Genomic DNA, 19,898 nt, shown 5'->3' with positions numbered 1-19,898 from the left:
CTCTTCTTTCTTTTAAAACAGATCCAACAGGTACTGCAGGCAATGAAAATAGGTACCATACAATATTTTGTGTCTAGCCTACAGTGAATTTTGTCTAGCTATACAACAAACATTTTACCTCTGAGAAAACTGTCCTCTCCTAAAGGGAAAGATGACACTGATACCATTTTACAGACTGTTGTGAGCCTAATTATTTTTCTGCAACAGTGAAGTAGCCAAAAATTGAGTGAGGAAAAACAAAAAAACACAGCAGAAAGAAGAATTTTATATTTATTCTCTATTGCTTTCTCCACTTCATAAAGTTAAATTGTTTTATGCCAATAACTTCTCTAGTATCTACAGATGCTATCCCCAATACTTTTCATTCTGTCTGTGTATTCATGCTGTCCCCAGTATTTCATGTCTTTGGTCATGATAAAAAAAACAAATATAGATTTTGTGTAATTGCTGTAAATTGCAACAGATCTACTTTAGCTTGATTAATGAATATTATTGTCCTGTAAAAACTGATATTATATAATAATTCTATAAAAGCAATTATATAAAAATCAATCTTTGTTAAGTATCATCTTCATGCACTATTCATAAATATGTTCATTTGAATTAATAACACACACAATGTTGGCTTTTTTGACATACTAATTGATCTCTTCTAATATGGTTTGCTGCTTCTGTTGAACCTTAAATTAAAGAGTTCAATCCTTCAGGGTCTCACATTTTTCCACCTTATAGCTGCTCACTCCTGCCTTGTTGCCACCTCTTCCTCTGTCCCACTAAAACTGTTTATGATGAATTGCACAAAGATCCAGTATAAAGAACAGAGGCACATGAGTGCAGATAAATGTTGGGACGGAGAAGAGGGAAGCTGCTTTTTTATCTTTAGTACTGGCTTATGCCATTTTAAAGTCCTGTGAAACATTTGCTTAAATCTCTATAGAGCACGTGTTTCATATATCCTACTTAAGGCGTGTGGCATTTTTTTCGTCACAAGATCAGTATCATCAGGTTCATATATAAAACAGATTGGATTTCCTTCCAGTCTGGACAATTAATGTTACAAAATATAGCTTACATTACCCTTTTCTCATAAATATGTTCCATATTGAAATTTTATACACATTAAAGAACATCTGATTTACATACCTATATATCTTATCCTGAAACCTTTTTTATTGGTGCCATGATCTGCCGACCACCGGAGAAATACTTCATGGCCATTGCTGGTTATATTTAGAGAAGACGAATAGTCCCCACTGAGAGAAATGAGCAATGGGCTATGACTATTTGGTCCTTGATACAAGGAAGAGACAAAAAAAAAAAAAAAAAAAAAAGAGTTACAAAGTTTAAAATAACATGCAATAAACTATATGCATACAATTAATATACATAGAAAACATCCTCCAAGAAAATGGTAAATTAAATTATTTCTAAACATAATTAATACAGTATAATTTTGAAACATAGTAATCCAACAGTTCTTTTTAGCACAACAAATCCAAATAATTGCTTATTTAAGATTTTTTAGTGCTCAGTTGCTGACTGAGGTTAAACCACGACAACTGACAAATGATGGTATGCATAAACAATAACGATTACACAGATGCAATGTAAAAATACACATATAGAGAAAAAATATCATCCAAAGTTGTGCATCCTATAGTTACCATCAAACACCTCAAGTATATCAAATTCCTTTTCTGTCTGGAAGAATTCGAAGAACATGCTGATATTATAACCCTTTTCCACAGTAATGGTCCACGCACACATCTGGAGATTTGGGTAGCTGTCAGGATATCCAGGGCTCAGTATTACTCCTGTTGAATCCAGACGCATTTCATTGGCTGGACAGAGCACTGTGAAACAGAAAGATTGGTAAAAAATCTAAAGCCCACTATTTGCTTCACGTGATTGGCAAGATTTTCCTGAGTTTAAAAGATCTGCATAACTCATTTTATTTCCATAAATACAGAAAGACTGATCACATATTAGAAACAAAGTCAGTTAGTAGAAAAAAATCTAAAGTAATATTTCTCTTGAAAATAAGCCCTGTAACCCTCAGAAGTTATCAATTCATGACATTTTTCTTCTTTCATTCTCTAGAAGATAAGATATACTTGTAGGCTGTGCTTAAGTACTAAATTGTTGCATTGTTCAAAAAGTGAACCATAGACTTATTTTTTTCCCCTCAGATTACTATTACCGTCAGCAATAATGCCAGGTAAAGTCTTGCACTGAAAGCAAAACTTGAAGACACTGTGATTTTTGGTTGTCAGTTTCTAAATAAAGAATAATCAATCCCTCCCACAATCAGTATAAAAAGCACCTAAATTTTGAGGTCCTCAATCAAGCTCCAAGAATGTTGATGTACCTACACACAATGTAAGCACTATTCAGACATGATGCCTTTGGTCTAGAAAATAAAAGACACACTTCAGGCTGACATTTTGTTGCTAATTAAACAAGGACTAATTAAATAAGAACATGACTTGTGCTAATCCAGTTACCTAGTTTTTAGATCCATAGAAACCTCAGAAAATGCTAGGTTATTGCCTTTATATGCAATAAAAACCACTTGAAATTCTATTTTTCCTTCACCACACCTAATACAATCCCATTTCTTTCCTAACTCTTACTAAAAGATGCAGCAGAGTTCTTAAAATCAAAGCCTATCACTAGCAGTCAAGACGTTGGTGTTATAATCCTGAATGAGCTAGAGAATCTCAGGCTGACTTTGGGCAATTCATCTAATTGCTCCTCCTTTTAAAAACAGGTACAACAGTTCACCATATAACAAATATTTTCTGAGGAAATAAAAATCAAATTAGGAGGGAAAAAAAAAAAAAGGTGATTTCTGCCCCACTTAAAAGTAAAAATCCAAATATCACCCTGATATTTATTTATTTATTTAAACTCCATATTCCTCATCATCCTTCAGTTCTTTGGTAAGCATAACAGATGTGTAACTGTGTCATGTATGTTATGTGCATATTGAATCTATATCTACAAACCACTTCCTTTTTATTAAATCTTTGTATGAGATATTTTTGGTTATACATTCACATTTCTATTGAACTCTCAAGTTCAGACAACCGGATACTTTCCTCCTTCTAACACAGAGACAGACTATTTCCCTGATGAGTAGATGTAAGTCAGCTGAAGAAGAAATTATAAAAATCTGAAGTTCTTAATTGCTGACAGCCTTTTTCCCAAATTTAACTCTAGGAAATAAGAAAAGGAACATACTTTACCCTTTTCTCTAAAATATTGCTCGGAGAGGTTAGACCCCACAACATAAGAGGGATATTTCCTGCAGGGATAAAAGACGACACCTGCTCCATCCCTGCTGACTTCTTCAGCAGGTATTGCCTATCATACCTTCACTTTAATCTAAATAATTATTTTTTCTTATATACCACATCATATTCTGAAGTTATTAATCTTCCACTTACAGCTGTGCTGGAAAACCTGATTTAGTTGAAGATGTCCCTGCCCATGGCAGGGGGGTTGGACTAGATGACCTTTAAAGGTCCCTTCCAACCCAAACTATTCTATGATTCTATGATTCTATGAAAATACATAGTAGCTCTGGCTATTCTTAATTATCATAGTTTCAGGAGGGATAGAGGATGCTAGCAGGATAAATGCTACTTTGTAAGTTATCACCACTATTTAAAGTAGCTGCTGAAATTGAGCAAAATGGTGTTTAAAAGTATGATGAAGAGTCTTGATTTTTAATTTATCTGGATTCACTAAATCTACACAGAATAACAATCTCATTAAATAAAAATATTTGATATTACCATGTTATTGGAACTTTTTTCAAGAACTGGTTTTGCTTCATGATATATGAACAAGTGCCTACAGTTTATTCAGAACTGAGCACTGCTAAACAGGAGCCTTAAAAATCTGGAGTTTATATTCAAAACTAACACTTACATGAAAGTGCGTTAGTACTGAACCATTACAAGTTACACAAAAAAATAATAGGATCTTAGATTTCTCAAAAACACTGAAAATAATACTGGCTTATTAAATACAAAAATCAGATTTTTATGGGGAAAAAGTCATTGGACTATGAAGAGATATAGAGAACACAGAAAAGCAGAGGAAGAGAGAGAAAAAGAACGATCACCTTCATAAACAAAACTCATAAGAATCATAAATCATAGAATGGTTTGGGTTGGAAGGGACCTTTGAAGGTCATCTAGTCCAACCCCCTGCCGTGGGCAGGGACAGCTTTCACTAGATTAGGTTGCTCAAAGTCACATCCAACTAGACCTTGAAAAAGAGAAAGGAATCTGTCCATATATTTTTAAATAGTCATCTCTCACTTTCAAAATTAACATCTAATTGCTAAATTTAAATAGTTGTTTCTCATGTCCTGTATTTGTCTCAATTAATCAAGAAAAGATTGAATATAACACCTCCATCCACATGAGAAAACTCATAGGGCTAGAATCTGACTGTCAAACTACAGTGCTGGACCAGTTGTGATACAGACTTTATCTCAAGCAAATGAAAGAACTGATCTTCTCAAGCTTTATATGTATATACATATATATATATATAAACACACAGAGAGAGGTGTGGCAGGAAGGCAGGAAGAGCATCATAGTCATCTGGCTGCATTAGTTTATTTACAGCTAGTTTTGCTGTCTCCATGTGGTTCTGCTTTGCAAACTTTCCTCAATTTCAGGATCTCCAGGTAAACATCCTTCAGGAATTTTATAGAGAGCTTAAAGACTTATTTCTGTACAATGGATTCCCTTCGGAATCGGGTAGCTAATTTTTTTATGAATCTGAGCTAATGTAGCTGAGATATAGCTGAGAGTCATCATTCAAGAATTTTCTCAAGGTCCTCTAATTATCATGCAAAATACAGTTTGAATCTTCTTACTCTGAAGCTTTCATTTTACCCTGAAAGTAGAAGCTAATTTCAAGGAAAATTAAGGGCAAAGTTACATGCGGCATATGGGGAATACTCTATTTTAACAAAAGAAGATGATAAGCATTGGCATAAGCTTGTGGAAGTTAGTGATTATTTTCTAATCTAAAGAAGAAAATCTTCAAGAATTTTAAGAAATGGTCATCCAACTGATACACATCAGAAAAAAATAGAAAAAAAAGTAACATAGTTTTAAATAATAATAAATCTGGTGTAAACTAAGCTGTAACAATTAAAATCACCAAATAAAATATTAAATAGATTTTGCTTCAATATTTTCTCCTAGGGATACCTTGTTATTGACTACCATATCTTTACTGCAATACATTAGATTCAAAACTGAAATATTGCTATTTAAATTCTGTTCAGAAGCATTCTTCAGATTCAATAAATAAATGAATATTCAATGTGGGTATTAATTTATTTCAAGTTAAAAATTGAAACAAAATTTAATGAAAACACATTTAACAGTGGCTAAAGTGTCTAATGTATGCACAAGGTTAAGGCAACGGAAGTTAACACTATGAAGTCTAACAATAAACATATGCTCTGCCTGGTGAAAAGTATTAGTAAACTAATACAAATATGAACTAACAGAAGATCTGAGTTTATTCCTTGAGAGTGACTTTTATGTAATATGTTATAGCCTGCACAATTAAAGTATGTTAGCTTATACATAAACCAGTGTAGTATAATAAAATCACAAAAGACATAAATTTTAGGCATATAATTTTGCTGCCTCTAAATTCCACAAAGCTCTCTATTGATCTTGGTTTCAATATTGAAATTTAGCTTACATATTGCTATCTTCACACTTACACATTATATAAATTAATACAAGAGAAAATTATGTTGCTGATTATTCTAGGTGGTCAGTTTGAATGGTCATTTTAAACATGTTTTAACTAATTCCTTTGATTCTTTCCTTTTTTTTTTAAATTTTCTGAGTCTACTAACTCTGAAGATTATGTTAATTTCATTCAGCTTTAGACTGAAATTATAAAAGCACTGATTTAATATTTAGCATTTGATCCAATATTTAGCATTTATATGTGACAGAGAAAAGATTACCTACGGTAACTGAAGTTATCATTCTTGAGTTTTTGTCTTGGGTTTTGCAATGAATATAAATATGCCTTCAGCAACACATGCTGAGAGAATGCCTCAGGATCAGCACATATGTCTCTGTTTGTCCTATTTATTATTACATCATTATAACATCTAAAGCAGTGCCTGGAGGTTATTATGGTTTTCCACCCATTAAATGCTATGAGACTGCTGAGTTAGGATTTTAATGTAAACTGGGGTGTTGGAAGCTATTCCTAGACACAATTGTACCTAAATAAATGCATGGATTTTCAGAAATTACTAGTGTTAGAGTTCTTATAAAACTCACAGTTCATGATCACTTTGCATTTTTAAGAACTAGACTTACTGCTACAAATGATTTTGACATTTGCATAGTTTTGTGAATAAAACCAGGGGAAAATAGTTTATTCAGCAGTAGTAGTTGACCTTTTCAGTTTTTCAGGAATGCAGGAAAAGGGTATATTTATAAGACAGTAATTTTTCAACTGTCAGCTGAAAACTGAGTTGAACATTGTAGTCATAATTAAGTTCTAAAAATTAGTATACTGAAGTTTAAATTTGTAACAACTAAATTGTGCATCAGTTTGAAACTTCACAAATTACTAAGAAAGTCAAACATTAAAGCTTTGCTTGTAAAAGTAGTAGATTTATTCACAATTAATTTACTATTTCCAAATAAATCTTTCATCATGAGTGTTTTATAGATATGCTAATTAATTAAAATTCCAGGGGGGACATACAACATCTGATTGGTAGAAAACCCAGACAGCAGTATTTTTCATTTAATATAAATGTAAATCACCTGCATTTATTATGACTGATTTGGGCAAGTATTTTAATCTTGCAGTAGATGTTAGAATATTAAGCTCAGGAGTAGATGGATCATGAAGGAATATCATAACAACTAGCAGGATTCAAAATGGATTTTGTTTACCTAAATTATAATTTTATGAGGCTGTGGGGTTTTGGTTTTGTTTTTTTTTTCCCTCAAAATGTCTTATCATACATATTTATAACTGTATGTCCTTATTTATCTTTCTGGAAATAAATGGAAGAATTAGTAAGAAAACATAAACACTGAAACTTTAAAGAGGTTACATTTTTTTTTAAATAAATCATGTGCAAGGTTTATCTCCATTAGCTCCTTAATTGATTTGGTATGAAAGAAAACTCTTGCATTTTCTTCAAAAATGGTGGAAAAATTCTGTTCTAGTATAACACATCAAATGTCAGCTTAATAAAGATGTTAGTGGTTGGCAGGATTGTAATCTTGTTTCGACCTCAACAACGAGTAGTGTTATATCTCTCTATTCACAGTTTTCAATAAAAGTAGGAAAACATGAACACACACATACAGAAAACCTATTCTTTAGAATACACTGAATAAAAATGGAAGCACTTAAAGTTGCGCTGAAAAATGATGTCATGATCTTGTTCACCCAAATCCATGCTATGTTAATTTAGCTTTTTTTTTAAGTTTCCACATAAATTTTCATACTATTATGTTCTAGATAAAATGAAATAATCTCATTATTTATTCAATTTAGACTACCTCCAAAAAAAGAATTGTGAAATTCTTTTCACAAAGTAGAACAGCAGTCCTTTAAACTCATCAAATTCATTAAAACATTACTAATTATTTTGCATTAATATTTGACACATATTCACCATAACAAACAGTGATAATATTGGGAATAGCATCAAAAGTCTGAAATATTTTCAATGTGCCATCCTATGTAAAGAGACAGTGGAGGGTATTTAAGGAATCACCATTCAGCTGGTCTGGCAGGAGGAAAAGAAAAAGGAGAAAAAACCTTGACAAGTAGGTGGTGCTCCATCCATCTGAAGCCTTTCACCTAGTCGGCATGTCAAAATCTCATTACCAACCAATGTAAAGCCTGGTTGACACTGGTATCTTATTATGTCTCCTGTTTGGAAAAACAAAACAAGACAAACCACAAACAAACAAAAGAAACATTAAACAGCAATTAACTGGGACTTTTAGCTTTGAAAACATTATTGATTAATGAAGTTTCTTGCCACCATATATAATGGGCTAAATGACCTCTGGCATAAACAACTTTGATTAGTCTAAGAAATGTGGTAAATGAGCATTGTGTTGCACACTATGCTGCATCTATCACTGTTTTCCACCACATTATTAGTTGGATAGTTTGCAAATTTGTCTGGGTTTAACTGATGCTGTGTGAACCATGTGTCACAAAGCTTTAAGCAATATAATTTATTGGATAACCATTATGGAACTAAATAAAGAGATAAGATCAATTCAGTAAACCATACAATCCTGAGGCGAAAAAAAAAAAAACAACCAGGAACTGCATTTAATTGATGATATCTAAATGTGTCATGGTAAGAATAAGAAACTGTCATTTTTTTATTAAGAAATTAAAATTTCATGTAGTTTTATGTACCAATAAAAGTAAAAATTTGTACATCCCAGAAGTTCTCTTTGGTCCAGATTACAGAGCAGTGGGGGAAAAAAAAAAAAGTCTTTTCTATTTGTTACCAATATAACTAATCAAATATTGGTATATATTAAAAATAAATTCATTTTTCTTTGCCATAATGTGAGCAAAACTAGCTGGTTAGACATCTGATGTCTGATCATGTAAATCATATTTCTTTGAACGCTAGGTGGTTAAGTAATATTATTAACATGTCTTAGAAGGTCAGAATATCATCCTCTTCTCAGATCCTCCTAATTTTTACAAATTTGATTTTACCCTTCACTTCACAGAACCTTAATTCTGGTACAGAATATACCATTGTCCACAAGGTTTTTTGTGGGTTTTGTTTGTTTGTTTCAGTATAAGACAATGTTTTATATTAAAAATTATGAAAAATGTTTTTTAAAATGGAGCTATTAGAAAGGAGTTACTGTGTTACTTATATGTGATGTCTGAAACATAGATGGGATTCAGGAAGTAAAGGAAGAGGAATAACTTCTTAAAAATTTCATTTTCAAATCTAACATATTACAGGCATGATTTGCATCCTGAAAAGCAAGAATTTTCTGTGCATAGCACTCCTTTTTTTTGAAAAAATGTTTCTTTTATTTTCTCCTATATTACCTATTTCGAATTCATCGTCCTCAGTTAGAATTTCAGCATTTGGTATATTTGCTGGAGGCTGGCAGACCCGGAGCTGATAGGCTATAAACAGGAAAAAAGCACAGTTGACATTCCCATACTTAAACAGTTAACATAGTCATGCAAACATAGGTGAGTTAATTCCCACATTAACAGGATAAAAAGAAACATCTATTCATTTACTTTGAAACTTTCAAGAGAATCAAAAGAAAGGAAACGTATGAATTTCAGAATTAATGAAAAATTGGAAGTTGCATCTGTGTTCTTAATTAGTTATTTAATTTCAGTGGCAAAACCTTCTTCATAGATAAGCTAAGAAGCTTAGAAGTGGTTGCCAATTTTCTCACTCAAGTGATTTCATCTGAATAGCAAATATTTTCTTGTATTGTACAACCGTTGTTTTGTTTCTTTTGGGTTTTTTTACAGTACATTTTTACTGCTGAACACTTCCACTTTTGAAACTTTGTAATAAAGACAAGTTTTAGAATTCAAAAGATTCTACACAGAGGCAGCATAACTGATGGACAGAAGCATTGTGAATGTGAAATCTCCCAGTAAATGAATAGTTGTAGAGCACATCTCACCTGCAGATAGGGTCAGAGAATAATTCTTTCAAACTTCTCATTTGAAGTCTCACATGAAATATTTTTTTGAGTTTTAACACATGTATGCAACAGCCAGGCAAAATAATTAGGTGAAACAAATGATAAAAAAGACAAGTAGGAAGAGTATGCTTTTTTTTTTTTACAGACAACCTGTGAGGATGGGCCTGTTTGGACACAGACGAAATTCCCTTCAATCTGAATGCAATTCGGACAGAAATTCGGCCAAAGAAATCACACTGAAGTATTTATACTGACAGTGTAGTTTTCCAAGTTTTAAGGTGTACGCTCAGGCTGATAATGAGTCAAGTATGCCTGGTTTTCACTGATATTACATTTTCATATAGTATTGTTTTATAGCATCTCTCATTAGCAAGGAAACTTCATCTATTTATGTCAGATTATGATTCAACTTCAGTTATACACATCTTTTTTACTTCCTGTGCTTGGATCCTTTAGTAATCAAATTGGTCAAACTTTTGCCAATCACAAAATTTATATTTTACCGAGGTAAGACCTTTGTTGCTACTAAGTCACACATATTTGACATCTTCCTATTCCATTCCTTTTTGTGGATCGTATAATGAAGAGCCAACTAAATCAGTGAATCAGAAAGCTAACATCCTGCCTTAGGATAAAATAATTTAAAATAAAACACACCAAGCAAACATGGAACACCTGTGTTATTTGCACTTTTTAAAAATAATATTAAAAAATCACCAACATAATTAAAAAATGGATTGAATAAACAATTCATATAATTTATCTCAAATGTCTCTCAATTAGGGGTGTCATTCATTTTAATCCCCAAATTATCTATTTTAAATAAATTTGACTCCTCTCACAGCCTTGCCTTTATTGCTATAAATTGTATGTAGCTGATATGAATGATCACACACTCAAGGACACTGAGAGATTTATTTATCTTGACAACATCAATCCAAAGTTTCTTCATTAATAATCCTTTGTGCTGCTCAGTTTGCATCTTTATTACACATTAGAGCCCACACTTGTGGAATGACAATTTCCACAATAACAAAAGAAACAAGTACAAGGAGATCAAGTTCTTTAGAGACAATTTATTACTAGGTATGAGCATTTTTAAATGTGTTTGGTCATATACTGATATATTCATACATATCCATACATATCAATTCATATATTGATGAACACAAAGGGTCGGTTTGTCCTTCACAAACTGCTACATGCAATATAGATGCCCAGATTTGGAATGAAAATTCTGACCCCCCTCTGCCCAATCCTACTGGAGTCTATACTCCATAATCAATTCAAGTGCTGTTGCTGCTGTTTTTTAAATTGTGGGATTTAGGTCTTTTTTCTTTTGCTTTGTTTTGTTTAGATTAAAGTTCCTTTAATCCCCCCCAGTTCTGTCTATCTGTAGTCACCTTGGTCTTTACTAAGTCAAAAAGAAAGCTTTCTACTCCTAAAATCTGATCAGGATCCAGAAAACAGATTGTAGTCTGTACGTGTTTCCAAGAATAGTCAATCCAACAGGCATTCACAGGGCACCTAAAAATACCCTTGCTTCTGAATCTGTTTCTATCTGAATGATAGGAATGCAAGAGAACACTTGGCCACAGAAAGTTTGAATAACTACAAAAAGATGGTGAACATGGTGCATTAATACTTACGCATTTTCATTCAGTCAGTATTTAATTCAAAGGTAGTTTAACGATAACTACACAGTATAGTTCACTATCATTGAAATCTCTAGAACAAGAGTACTTTCTTCAAAATATTCAGATATCTACAAGACATTTAATGACCCCCACAAACGTTTAGATTACAAAGGAATTTTACAAGCATTGTAAGCAGTGAGAAGATGAGCACCTTGAACTGCAGGGTCTTGATGCTACCTTCTTTGCTGATGTCTCTTCACAGTGCATTTTTTATTGCTTGACTACTAGTAAATTTAATATCTGGTCAAGAAAATAGCTGGTTTTCATTATTCATATTAGTCTTTCATATGTTTTCATTACCCTAGTGGTGGTCAGTTATATTAATAATAGCATTATATTAATAATAATAAACTTAGAAAACGTCATTAGTTTTTTCATGAATTTTCTTCCTGCAGTAATCAGTACAGACAGTGAAAAAGTGCAAGTTGTCACACTTACCATGGTAACTAAGTACAAAGAAGCCACTGGTAGTAAAGTCACTATGGAACTTGATCAGAATCTGATTGGAAGTGCTATAGACTGATTCTAATGCAGTATTGCCACTAAATTGTCCAATTTGAGGAGAAGTTTGGTCTGGTCCATCCCTAAGAAAAACAGATACCAAAAGACTTTTTTTTCCCAAATAAATAGTTTAATGTCTCCAAATTTTAATATAATGTAGTAAAATTTCTCTAGATTACTCTAAAAGGCATGGGTCATCTAAAATCAGATAAAACAGACATTAAGGGCTGAAAGACTGTTGAAGCTTTCTATGTGGATTGGAGTAAAGCAGGTAGTAGCTTAGAGGACCATCAAAATATATTGGAAAGCAAGATGCTCCATTCAACCACCTTTTGGAAGCAATATTCTTATTTTCAAATAAAAATTGCAGGAAGCTCAAAATGATTGAATTTGTGATCGTATTTGCCACAAACTCTGTTCACATTTACTTATCTATGCTTTCAAATGTGGCTATCAGAAAATAAATAAACCTAAAACTGCTTATCTCCCCCAGTGTTTTGAATTTGGTCATTTCTAGGAAAATTAAGACATGAAAACTATTTAATTTTTTAAAGACAATGAGTGAATATTGGCTTCACTAAAAATAAAACCAAAATGCTTATACTCTACTGAATACAAGATTCCACTTGAAATCTGAATGTGGGCATTTATAAATGCAGATTTTATTTATAATGATTATTTTAAGGATGCTACTTTTAGAAATTTTCTAATGTCAGATTTTTTAACTTAACTTTTTGCCCTCCACAATTAAATGCTATAATGCTATCATTTATAATTTATAGTACATATGGACACATAAGAATTCATTTGAAGTTTGTTTTTATGACTAGTTTAGAGTTTTCTGAATCAGTTTCTTGCTGAGAGAGCAAGAAACTATGACACAGTTGACTAATTTCTTAAATCCTTGTTCACATACATTGATCAATATTGTTTTGTATTATTTAGTATTAGACAATACATCTACTGCTGGTAAGATCCCTTCTACCTTATGGAAGAATGAAATACTCATTTAAATAGAAAAATTAAATCAAAGTTAGTACTAAACAATAGTGGAACAGTACAGAGGAGAAAATCATGATGCAAGGGAATTAAATTTTTGTACTCACTTCCTTCTAGATCAGAATTGATAAACATTAAATGTTTAAATTTTCTAATTGTTGTTGGCATATTTTAACTGAAAATAATTGCTAAATAAAACTATAGATATTTTTTGTTTTGAAAATTTTGCAGTAATACATTTGTCTAAATTCTCATACATTGTCCCTTCCCCTTCTGTTTTATCAGGGTAATAGTATGATTTGAAGAAACATTTGAATTGTGAATTAAATGATTTTTTTCCATTGGAAACAGCTATAAAAAATTCTGATTAGTTCTGTAAATAAATAATATCCCAGAAGTGGCATAAGCTATTTAATTATATAGTCATCAGGTATATATATCAGCTTATACAGGTATATAAATCATACATAAGTAACAACACGCATGATATATGCATGAACAGCATAATAGATGCTTTGATTTCAGAACATTCTCCTAAAAGTGTGGTTAATCTAAAAAAAATCAACAAAGAACACATAATGAAATAAAACTGAGGTTTTACCTTTGTTACGGTATATACAATAACTTTTACTGTAAGAACTAAGTTTGTAACACAGCCAGGACTACAGCTGAAAGCACATGAAATCACTTGGTAGAAAGGAAGAGCTGAATGGAAGCACTAGAAGTGGACAGTAGTGTTCTAGTTTGTGTGGGATGAAATAGAGAAAAGATGTCTGTATACACACAAAAGTATAATTTAATTCAGGAAATATTCTGAAGGTCAGCCTAAATTTGATACACAAAAGTGGTGGAGAGTTAAAGGGATTCAAAATTATCTGATTTTTGTCAAAGCAATAGTCTGGGTACATATTCTGATCAAATTTTGGCTAGACTTTAAGGCAAAGCAATTGAGTATCTGGGATGCAGGACAAGACAGTTTGTAGTACACAAGATGAAAAAAAACCCAGGACCTACAGAAATGATCACAAAAGTGTATAAACTGTTCAATATTTAGGAAAGTAGGAATGAAATCCTGAGTTATATGAATTTACATGAATTAGGTTTCTGTGCAACAGAAACATAAAAAGAATAGTTAATATTCCAAATTGCCTCTCATTAGTTTACACCACTCAGACTAGAAGACTACTCTCTCAACCTGCGGATTTTCAATCTGCAGATTCAATAATCAGTGTATTATTGTTTTAGGCAAGCTTCCAAAAGGTCTTAGCCACTGTTGAAATGTCTAGGAAACTCACTGGTAACAGTTTCAAAATTACTACAGGAGTTGTTACACTTGGTTACAGCCTCCTGCCTTCACTAAATTGCAACTAAGAAAAATGCGGGCTTCAATATCTGAAAAGATTCATGATAGACATGGATTCAGGTATACAGAGAATATAATTTGTTTACAGTTATCATTAGCTCAACTCTTTTTGTCATAGCCAAATACAAATAGAGCCTCTCCTTTTATGTACTCTTAACAGTCTAAAAGAAGCCGAATTTGAAGAAATTAAGAAAGCGTTGCTGTAGTTCCTTGTATTAGCACTCTAAAACATTATAATACACACAGCAGCAATTGCTTATTATCACTCTTTTCTTAAGTATTATTTTTCTTGGTTGTTGATAAGCTGTCATAGCACACTTCTGAACGCTTTTCTTTATTGGGAAACTGAGGCACAATATTATTGGTTTTGAATTATTAAGACAAGTACTATGAAACTTCATGTCCAGTGCTATCTAGAGAGAATGGTACACTAGAAAACATGCATTCATGCAAATCACTCGTTTCCCCTAGACAGAACACCAGTGTCAAGGGAGAAATCACAAATACACTCTTTTTAATTCATACTTTGTTGCATAGTGTCACATGAAGATTAAATAAATGCCAAAATTGTTTTCTTACCAGACAGTTATGAAATCATATATTGGCTCTGTTTGGAGAACTGTGAAATTGATGTAGATTCCATTCCCAGGTGGTACTCTTACAAGCCAGAAGCAGTCTTGAAAGTTTGGATACTCATCAGGGTATCCTGGGGAGTATATGGTGCCATTCATTGCAGTTATATTTCCTCCACAGAGGGCTATAAAAAAGACATTTGTTTTTTAAAAAAAATTAGATGCTTCTTGCATTCTTCTTAGACCATGTAAAAGCCATACTTTTAAACACATTTGGTACACTATAACTACATTTCGTAAAACCGTTGTGTATATAGAAAACAGATTTTACTGAGCTTTTTGCAAAGAGTCAGAAGTCTATTTTCACATTATTGGTCAAATCTAAAAGAAAAAAAAGTAATTCTGATGTCATAAATACTATCAGAACTGGAACGAAAATAATATTTAGACATTGGGTTAAATTATTTCCTGCACAATTGAAAACCATTTTGTTACAGCTTTGTGTAAACACCAGCTACAAATTAGCAGTGAAACACACTAATTCCTTTCATTTATTGTCACAAGAAGGTAGCCAACCAAAATTATCAGTTGAGAGAAGAGATATGCTAAGTTGATGGAGGATGGATGGGGGAAAATTAGAGGGGAATTTGAAAACGAAAGTATTGTATGCAACGGTATGACTAGCAATTTTGTATTTCCTGAGATAAATTCCGGTAGACAAAATGAGTCCTTTCTGTAATTCTTGTTGAAGTGCACTGATTTTAGGCATCATACAGTGCAAGACTGACCATACAGCTTTTGGACTTTCATAACTATGCATTTCAGGAAAACTATTAGTCCAAACTATATGATTTTCCCCACAGAGGTTTCAGATGCATGTTGAATATGACACCACCCTGTTATTACAGAAAAGAAATTATGCTATAGAAGCCTAGTTCTGGAAAAGTGAGCAAAGCCTAAAATGGTATAATTTGCTTTATTTTGCATACATTCCTCCCCACTCCACCCCAAACGGGCATGGAACAGCAACCCAGATTCCCTAAAATATGCTTAAGAATCTCTAGCCAGAGAACAGGTTGTTGGAAATATAGGTTTGACATATAGGAATTGTGCATTCTTTGTATTTAGGTAAAGCATGTGTTATGGTTTATATATATACTTTGGTGCTGAACTGTAGGGCAAGGAGACTTTCATAGTCACACCTCATCCATTCAAACTCAACACCTGGTATACTGTTTTTCTTCAGCTTTTAGCTTCAAAGTCTCAAGGGGTTCTGAGCAGTGCAGACAGAACTGATTTTGCAGCAGGGTCTTAGGGGAATGAAGACATGGGTTGATGACTGTCAGGCAATGAGATTTCTTGGAAAAGGAGAGGAAACTGATTCCAAAAGGATGAAAGCGAGGGAGATGAATTAAGAAGGGTCAGACATGTTAGATGGTGCTGAGCACAGGTTGGAGGGATTTTAGGTGCATAAAGATGCAAAGAGAAGAGAACAAAACTGTTTAAACAGGAACCATGTTTAGTGATATTTGATTCAGATTGTCTGCTTCAAGAAGTCTGAGGCATTAAACAAGCCTTAGTATATGCTGCCTTACAATAATGATATTAAAGCAAACACAAATTTAAAACATACTGTACGTTTCTGGCACTAGGCATATACAAAAAAGCCCACTTCATTTTAACGCTTTTGAACACAAGGTCTTTATCTCAAATCAAACCAAGTACAACTAGAAGATACCTAATTATCTTTTTCCTTCAACAATAAAGAAAAAAACCCCTCAAAAACATCAGTAACATTAAAAATTTCAAAAACTCTTTACTAAAAATACCACAGTAAATATTTGCACAAAACCCCTTGTAATTGAAGAAATTTCTCCGGGAGCTGAGTAATGTTGGCAGTCTGTAGTCATGCAGCACAGCACACATGTTAGATCTCCATTATCAATTAGGTTGATATTTTTATCTGCATCTTTTCATATCACATTAAGTAGAAACAAAGAACTTCCACCCACTGTTCAAGAATTTCATCAAAAGTGATACTCAGAACAGCAACATACTTTGGGCATCTTAGAATTTACTAATTAAATTCTTGGTTCCAGTAAGGTAATTAAAAGAAACAGAATCACTCCATTCAGTAAATTATTTGTCTTGATTCTGAGGCACAGAAAATACAGCTAGAACTCAGTAATAGGGAAAAGTTAAGCTGTTTAGCAGTTAAGACATGAACCATTACTATTCCCTCAGGATCCAGAAAATGGAGGTTGAAATTTAATTGTAATGAATTAACTTCTTCCTCTTTCAAAAGACAGACAGTGTAGGTGTCATCTATCTTTTATACGATAGGGCTTCTCCTTCTGAATTCAGTATCGGATACATCTTAATTTAGCTACCGCTTCCCCCAGAAATGCCTGTGGTTCACAGAAGGAATTTTGAGTAATGAGGCTTCTAATTTAAGAACCTAAATTTAGGTAGATGATTTAGAATGCAATGCAAAAATACAGAAAAGAAGGTGGCTTATTATTTTCTTTTTGTTGTTGTTGTTGTTTTTCCCCCAGGCATTTCTCTTCAACTTGCTCGGTATTGAGGATTCCATGCTTAATGTTGAACTTTTACCATTCAATATAGAGGGAAGTTAGGCCTTTAACTCGGGTCCTGAATACCCCTCCTGAAACTGTGGAGGGTCTTTATGGCATATGAAAGTGCGCACTCAACACCTTCTACAGATCTTATCTTTGTAGAAACCTATGTTTAGGCATATAGAGAACTTTACAGTCCATAACTTAATTGCTAAATGTGTGTGGATCTTGTGGTCCCAGAAGTGCAGGATTTTGGGATGACAGTTTTGAATATGAAGATTCTTCACTGTGTCTATGTTTTTCCAGGAAACTAACATTGCTGTCTGAGTGTTGCCACAATTGTGACAAATCTGGAGGTTCCAGGAGAAAGTAATTATTTCATATGGAAGAAAATTCAATCCTCAGTTCCACAAATAGATTTTGTGGTACACAGATATTTCTCAAGGAGATTTCTGTGTCACCAAAACATCCATCTTCGTCTGTTTCAGAGTCTGATGACACTGGATGACTGCCCTTCTTTAGCCTGCTGCTTAGGTACAGGTTCCTTTCAGCATAGCTAGGGATAAGATAAACACCTCTACAGAATCATCATATACATTCATTCTGTCTCCTTAAAATTTCAGCTATGAGCAAGCCACAGTTCCTTGAATCTGCTTACCTGCTGCAAACATATCAGTGTAAAAAAATGTAAAAGATTAAAAAATATAATTAAAAAAAATTCTCATTCACAAAAAATATATGTAGAAAGGACTTCACACAGCATTGACTGGAGGACAACTGCACTTTATGCCACCCTTGACATTTCTTTCTAACTGATAAGACAGAACATAAGTGTCCAGAGTTGGGAAATTCAATTTTTGAATCCTTTTTTCTTGATTCAGTGCACAGCTCTTACTCTGTAGCACCACCTAGATTAAAAAGCAGCATAGGTCTCCATACTCCAGACCTTAAGTCTAACCTTCCAGAAATAAACTTATCTCAGATAAGTTTTCAGAGATTTCATATTTCCATGAAACATTTCAGCTTCTCTGCAAAAATTTTCACATGCAAAATTGAATATTTCCCCTGAAAAGACCACAGTACAAAAATACAGGTCTCTATAAATTGAAAAGCTGAAATTATTTCAGTTAACAGTCCTTAGGAAGACTTACAAATAATGAAAGGTTCATAGGTCACCCAGAGCATACCTTCACATCTGGGAAGAGGATGATTCCAGTTACGGCTGATGCCATGAAGACAAGTCAGAGCTGAATTTCCAATTAATGTGTAGCCAGGAAAACACTCAAATGAAACAGTTTGTCCCACAGTAAAGTCATTCCCAATAACAAAACCATTACGAAATGGTCGAGGGTCAGGACAGCTTTGTAGCTGATATGCTGAAATAAATAAATAATAAGTGTGTGTGTGTAAAATACAAATTCTTATTACTTCAAAAATAAAATCTTTTCATTAAAATAAAATTAAAAAATCATGGACGTCCCATATGTCTTAAGTTCCATCACAGTGACAATCAAAATCATTGGTCCTACACCAGGAGAAGCACAGTGAAACATTCCCACAGCAATTCCGGAAATATGCATAAAAATTTCCAATTTCAAACCTCATAAGGAAAACATAATACTGCAGCTAAAGTTTAAATGATTTTATGTTCTTTACACTTTGATAATATGAGTGTGTCTGTGTAAACAAACAAAAAAAATACCAACACCCTACCTTACAGGTTTTTGGAACAGAGTCCATGAAGGCAAAAATGAGACTAGCCTCTTAATTTTATCTTTTAATTTTAGTAAGTACAGGAGTACTGCACTAGAGAAGAAAAAAGTAGAAAGGAATTTAGACTTTGTGTTTTCTCCACTTAGATCTTCAAAAAGGCAGGCCTCTGACTAGCTCTTTAAGACTACAAATTGCTTCCAAGTGCACCCTTAAGTACACCCTAATTAAAATGGATCCAAGCTGCTGACAGTGAAAATTAAAAAAGCTGTAGAAGAGTATCTAAACTAGAAGCATGGGAAAAAACTAACAGGTACAGAAGACTGACATGATGCCATGACAGGGAGGAGATTAACAGCCAATGCACCTCTAAAAAAAGTGCAGGAGAATGACACAGCAGAATTACAATAAATAGGAAAAGCAAATCAGGTAGCCTACACTGCATGTTGAGTGATGCGTACAGTATTAAGGAACAGAACAGGGCCAGACTAAGAAGTCCTTTCACACCAATGTAGGAGCCTAAAACACAGGAGATGGGATCTAGAATGTTTGAACCAACCAAAAGCCCTGAAGTGCAAGGCATGGCATAGAGCAGCAGGATGCAGTGTTGCCAGGTGACCACCTTTCCAAGATGGAGATGGCGGAGACTTCTGGGTGGGAGAGCAGCACTGTTGTTTAGAAATTATATTAAGTGCCATAGAAGAAAAATATTACCAGAAAAAAAGAAGCCC

The 19,898-nt window shown here is 33.3% G+C and overlaps 1 protein-coding gene across 2 annotated transcripts in view; it reads right to left on the bottom strand.

Annotated features, from left to right (window-relative positions):
• The window catches only part of CSMD3 (CUB and Sushi multiple domains 3), an 803,119-nt gene that overhangs the window by 101,409 nt on the left and 681,812 nt on the right, over positions 1 to 19,898 (bottom strand). For both annotated transcript variants that reach the window (XM_009321682.1, XM_009321683.1), the window contains 7 exons: positions 18,645 to 18,833; positions 14,889 to 15,066; positions 11,885 to 12,030; positions 9,127 to 9,207; positions 7,849 to 7,962; positions 1,665 to 1,853; positions 1,144 to 1,290 (listed from right to left, as the gene is read on the bottom strand). In XM_009321682.1, the coding sequence (XP_009319957.1) occupies positions 1,144 to 1,290; positions 1,665 to 1,853; positions 7,849 to 7,962; positions 9,127 to 9,207; positions 11,885 to 12,030; positions 14,889 to 15,066; positions 18,645 to 18,833 (1,044 nt within the window). The remainder of the gene's footprint in view (positions 1 to 1,143; positions 1,291 to 1,664; positions 1,854 to 7,848; positions 7,963 to 9,126; positions 9,208 to 11,884; positions 12,031 to 14,888; positions 15,067 to 18,644; positions 18,834 to 19,898) is intronic.

The sequence above is a fragment of the Pygoscelis adeliae genome, unplaced genomic scaffold (assembly GCF_000699105.1).
Source record: "Pygoscelis adeliae isolate BGI_AS28 unplaced genomic scaffold, ASM69910v1 Scaffold111, whole genome shotgun sequence".
In the NCBI taxonomy this organism is placed as follows: Eukaryota; Metazoa; Chordata; class Aves; order Sphenisciformes; family Spheniscidae; genus Pygoscelis; species Pygoscelis adeliae.
Note: the sequence above shows the minus strand (reverse complement) of the source record. Positions and strands in the feature narration are given on the sequence as shown.